Source organism: Electrophorus electricus, chromosome 16 (assembly GCF_041902795.1).
Source record: "Electrophorus electricus isolate QZ-2024a chromosome 16, ASM4190279v1, whole genome shotgun sequence".
Lineage (NCBI taxonomy): Eukaryota > Metazoa > Chordata > Actinopteri > Gymnotiformes > Gymnotidae > Electrophorus > Electrophorus electricus.
The window spans coordinates 16,347,320-16,352,365 of NC_137512.1; the positions used below are offsets into that span (position 1 = coordinate 16,347,320).

At 45.8% G+C, this 5,046-nt stretch overlaps 1 protein-coding gene across 1 annotated transcript; it reads right to left on the reverse strand.

Annotated features, from left to right (window-relative positions):
• Positions 1-716: 716 nt before the first annotated feature.
• Positions 717-4,753, reverse strand: egr1 (early growth response 1). Its single transcript, XM_026999319.3, has 2 exons — positions 4,071-4,753; positions 717-3,314 (listed from the first exon to the last, which is right to left on the reverse strand). Exons 1-2 carry the CDS (start codon positions 4,279-4,281, stop codon positions 1,972-1,974), a joined length of 1,554 nt encoding a protein of 517 aa, XP_026855120.3. The 5' UTR covers positions 4,282-4,753; the 3' UTR covers positions 717-1,971.
• Positions 4,754-5,046: the final 293 nt, after the last annotated feature.

Consider the following 5,046-nt stretch of genomic DNA (forward strand, 5'->3'; position numbering starts at 1 on the left):
GGTGTTCTGAGTTCGAAGACAGTGACGCACAATGGAGGAAGAGCAGGCCTCTTTTAAAAGCAGCCTGGGTATTGAGACCTTACCTCCCCCCTACAAACTCAGTCGACTTGTGAGCCTATTACAAGGGCTTCATATTATTGTCGACAGATTGTACAAGATTGCTCCCTATGTATAATTAAGTCCCAGGCGGGATGCAGGCACCATAGCACATGCCGTCTTTTGATAACACATATTCAAGATGCCAAGGAGACGTTTAATAAGCCGAGAAGGAGAGAAAAGCATTTGATCTACCAAACTGTCTGATCTTTACTATCAAATAAGTGACTGACTTTGCACAACTTCTAAACAAAAACTATGTCTGTGCGTATAATTATTTATATATTTATCTAATTTTTGCTTGCTACATAACTTCTTATTCACTTATTGTTGAAATGATGTATGGTTATGCCAGAATATGAAGCATGTTTCTTTAAAAAAGATTTTGGATCTCACAATTTAATTCTTTATTTCTTTATAGTGGTTTATCATGTTAATCTCAATGTGAGTGAATGTATCATTTTAGAAAATATAGTTTTTGAAGTTATAAATGTTATCGATTTTATTGTGTTTCATAGCTACAAGACTCATTTTTATGCTCCCTATTTCAGAGAGGCTTCTGTAAGCTATGTGTGAAAATACGTGAATCTGTTGCTAAGCAATGAAATCTAAGACAGAGATTGAACATATATATTTATGTTTTATTTATGTTTCCGTTCAGGAAGGATATCTTCTACACCAAATATCCCACTGGCAGTTAAGCGCATTCAATGTGTTTAGAAGCCATAAACAGTCACTTTTTTTGAACAAACACAAATACAAAAAAATAAAAATAACAACAAAATAATGGACTGCATGTAAATAACATACAAAAAATCCCATGCCTACTCAGTAGGTAACTACAGCATTCCAACTCCTGTAGATATATACATTTCAGTTACAAAAATATAGTTTTCTAGGGGTTTTTTTGCTTACATCCCAAAAACATGATGCAGTGCCCTTGTATTCGTTCTCTTCGTTCCTTGAAATGACTCTCTGAATAATGAAGAAAAAATGAGAAGGAGAAAAAAAATCCCTTACACCTTAAGGCTAGATGCAAAGCATCCACTTGCACGTATATCTGTCAGTCCATCTGCAAAGGCTTCTCAAAAGGCACCAAAAAATTCAAAGATTTGTTATTTTTATGTCATTTTCCCTCCATTTAGCAGACTGGTGCTGTCACATTTGAAAAAGAGAGAAAGAGTACCAGTGAATGATATTTACAAAATAAGAAAGTAACATCACTCTTACACATGCGTCAGAATACTTAAGTGCTTTTACCCAAACAAAGTCAAAAACTTATCACAGCATTTTCACTACGTACTACAGAATGTATAAAATATGGCCCTGCTCAATTTAGAATAATACAATGCAAATATTCAAATAAATTTTCACAACAATGGTACTAAAAAGTAAAAACAAAAACTCAAACATGGCACATGTACAATATACATATACTGTAGCTTATGTATATTACTATGTCTTTATGTAAATGTACTCCTGCCTATTCAGGACATTTGAGCTTGAAACCTGCAGGCATTAGATTACAACAATAAAGTTCTTTTTGCTCCTTTGCTGTCACATGTATGTCTATATGTGTACAGTCAGAGGAAAACCCGCTAAGACCTGTTGCTTCACTCTTAGTCTTGAATGCCTCATTTGAAGGTAAGAGATTTTGAGGCATTTGAGAAAAGAAAAATCTCCCTTTTGCTTTCAAATGTCTTTGAGTCTTTGACCGTTTGGTGTAAATGTCTTTGAGCGTGCGGGCAGAAAAGTGCTGTCGCTGAGGGGGGGGTGGGTGGGGGGTTGGAAGATAAACAAGTCTGTAACGCTTTCTCTCCGACTGGATGGAGGAACAGGATTTTCTCTGGAGATGGGGAGGGAGGGGAGAGTGTCTCAGCAGATGTCGGCAGATGTCCGAGGAGAGAGGGCTGCCTGCATGTCAGCCAGCGGGGTTGTGACGGGGGAACTGTAGATGCTGCTGCCCACCGAGGTGGGGAAAGAGGTGGCAACTGGGGTTTGGAATGTGCCAGAAGCAGCGGGTGACGGGTATGAAGTGTGCACAGGTGAGGAGTAGCAGGAGGCCACCGGTGAGGGGAAAGAGGAGACAGGTGAGGGATAGGAGGCGATGGGCGACGGGTAGCTGGACACAGGTGAGGGCACGGAGATGGAGACGGGGGCGATTGCACTCTGGACAACAGCGGCTGCAGCCGCAGCGGTCTTCTCTGCCTTCTTGTCCTTCTGCCGCAGGTGGATCTTGGTGTGGCGCTTGCGCTCGTCGCTGCGGGCGAACTTGCGGCCACAGATCTCGCAGGCGAAGGGCTTCTCGCCAGTGTGTGTACGGATGTGCGTGGTGAGGTGGTCACTACGGCTGAAGTTGCGCATGCAGATGCGGCACTGGAAGGGCTTCTGACCCGTGTGGATGCGGATGTGGCGCGTTAGCTCATCGGAGCGTGAGAAGCGCCGGTCGCATGTCTCCACGGGGCAGGCATATGGGCGCTCGTGGGGTGGCGTCTTGCTGGGCCGGTTGGGGTACTTGCGCACACGGCTGGGCTTGATCAGCTGTGACTGGTAGACACTCTTCAGGTCCTGAGAGCCTGTCTGAGTGGCAAATGCTTTGATGGTGGACAGTGGCGTGAGCGAAGGCTGCTGGCCCGCCGACGTCTGGAAGGGCTTCTGGTCAGGTGGCACCAAGCTTATCTCGCTCTGTTGCTGAGGGAATAGGTAGTCAGGGATCATGGGTACGGGGAAGCTGGTGCTGCAGGCTTTGCTGCTGGCATATGCAGGGGGCGGGTATGGCAGGGAGCCGCCCACCGCCGAGGGGAAACTTGGACCAGGCTCGGGGAAGATGTCAGGACTGGCGCTGGAGTAGGTGGGTGCAGCCGAGTAGATTGGGTTGCCCTCATTCTGGTGCACTGAGCAGCTTAGGCTGGGACTGGACGTAGATGAGGATGGGGAGGAAGATGAGGATGAGCATGGGGCAGAAGATGAAGCAGTTGAAGAGGAGGGAGTGGTCTGGGAGGCTGAAGAAGAAGAGGGGATTGAGGTGGTGGATGTGTTGACGCCCACCAAGCCGCTGACCAGACTGAAGAGAGGCTCTGCCCACAGGCTGTTGCTGCAGTTGGTGGCAGGTTCAAGGGTGAAGCGCCCTGTGTAGGTGATGGGCGGCAGGCGCTGGGTGGGGAAGCTCTGCTCAGCCAGGGACTTCTCACAGTTCAGGGCAATCTCTGGAAGAGTGTCTGTATAAACCACAACAAAAAAAGGAGAGTTAAGCATCATGTTCTACATGGATATCTCTCACGCTGCCCTGAGCCAAATTACTACACATTAAAGATCCCTGAGGTGTTTGAGACAGGGGACCCTGCTGGCAGCAGAGCTTGTTTTTCCCATTCGCCCAGACAAAGCTGCAGGTGCTGAAGCAGGAGAACTCCCCTTCCCAAGTATACACATACACACATTACTGATCTCTTCCCAACATATACACTTTTGCCGATCTCCCTCAGAGCCAAGGCAAGAGCCAGCACAAGCGAACCTATCTGCATTCATGTTACTTAACTCTTTCTCTCTTTCTTCTTCTCTCTCACTCTCTCCTCCTCTCCCACTCTCACAGCTCAATTCCATTACATAGCTAAAGGCAGCTGACAATTCAATCTGCAATTCAGCTTTTTTTTAAACAAAAAGCTATTGAAGCTAAGCTTTATTACACCTTTAAAATAACTGATTTCAAAGCACATTCGGTGCTGAGTTCTTAATGGTTTATCTTTAGAGTAATTAATTCATTATGAAACATTAATGCATGCCTTTTAAAAATGTTTTTAAAGTTACATTTATTATGCTTTCCAAGCCAAGCCAAATGAAATCACAACTTCCTTTTAACTTCTTTTTGTAATTCTGTTCACTTGAAACATCTTTGAAGCCATGCAACACATGCACTCTCATGCATTAAATACTGTACATTTCCCCACGCAGCAAAATGGATTAAGTTTCATCCTTACCTCCAGCCAGGTGGTCGTACTGCTCCCCGGGCTCCCCAGAGCCAAAGCCTGCACCTCCTTCGGGTGCGGAGGCGTTCAGGAAGGGGGTTCCTGCAGAGTTGAGCATGATCATCTCCTCCAGCTTGGGGTAGCTATCCATGGGGGAGTGAGGGAAACTCAGGGGGTCTGAGATCGGCAGTGCAGGCAGGAGCTCCGTCTTGGCTGCAGCCATCTCTCTGGAGCGCGCGTGGAGTGCAGAGTAGCGTGAGAGTAAGGGAGCAAGGGAGAGAGATCAGCTATCCCCTCTGGGACGAGAATAGCCAAGATGCTGCGATGCCTCTTCTTCCTCTCTCTGCCTGACTCTCCTCACTGGAGCTCAGCTTGAGGGTTCCTTGCTTGGTTTCCCCCTTTTTTTTGTCCAAAAGAGTAAGAAAATCCACTTCTTCTCAAAACGGATGAGTGAGATTTAATGTGTTCCTTCCAATCATTCCCTATCTCAATCAGATCAATTTTTAAAATTTTGGACTTTTTGGACCAAATTATACTTGTTCTTTTTGTCATAAGTTTTGTTTCTGTTATTATTTTGAGTTCGCTTCTCACGTTTTTGGTTTCAAATTGCGTTCAGAGATAGATCGCAATGTGTTGCCTATCTGCTGTCTAGCGCTGAGTCGCTTAGGTTCTCTGTGCCTTTTCTCCGCTCAGAGAATCCCCACTCCTTTATATATCCTCTTGCTGTGACGTAGATGTCCATATTTGGACTGGAGGAAGCCCATATTTAGGCACTGCGGTGGAGGACACATGACGTTTGCCCAGAGGAAAAAATCAGACTGGGGAGCTTTAGCCTTAAGTCTGTGCAATAAATCGAGAGGAGAAGCCCGTTCCTCCTCCACTGCAAATCACTCGTGTTAAGCGCGGAGTCCCGCGAAGAGAGTAACGGGCAAAGTTCTTGCGTTTTTTCCTCAGTGCCTTGAGTAAATATTCGGGTTTCCCGTCTGCG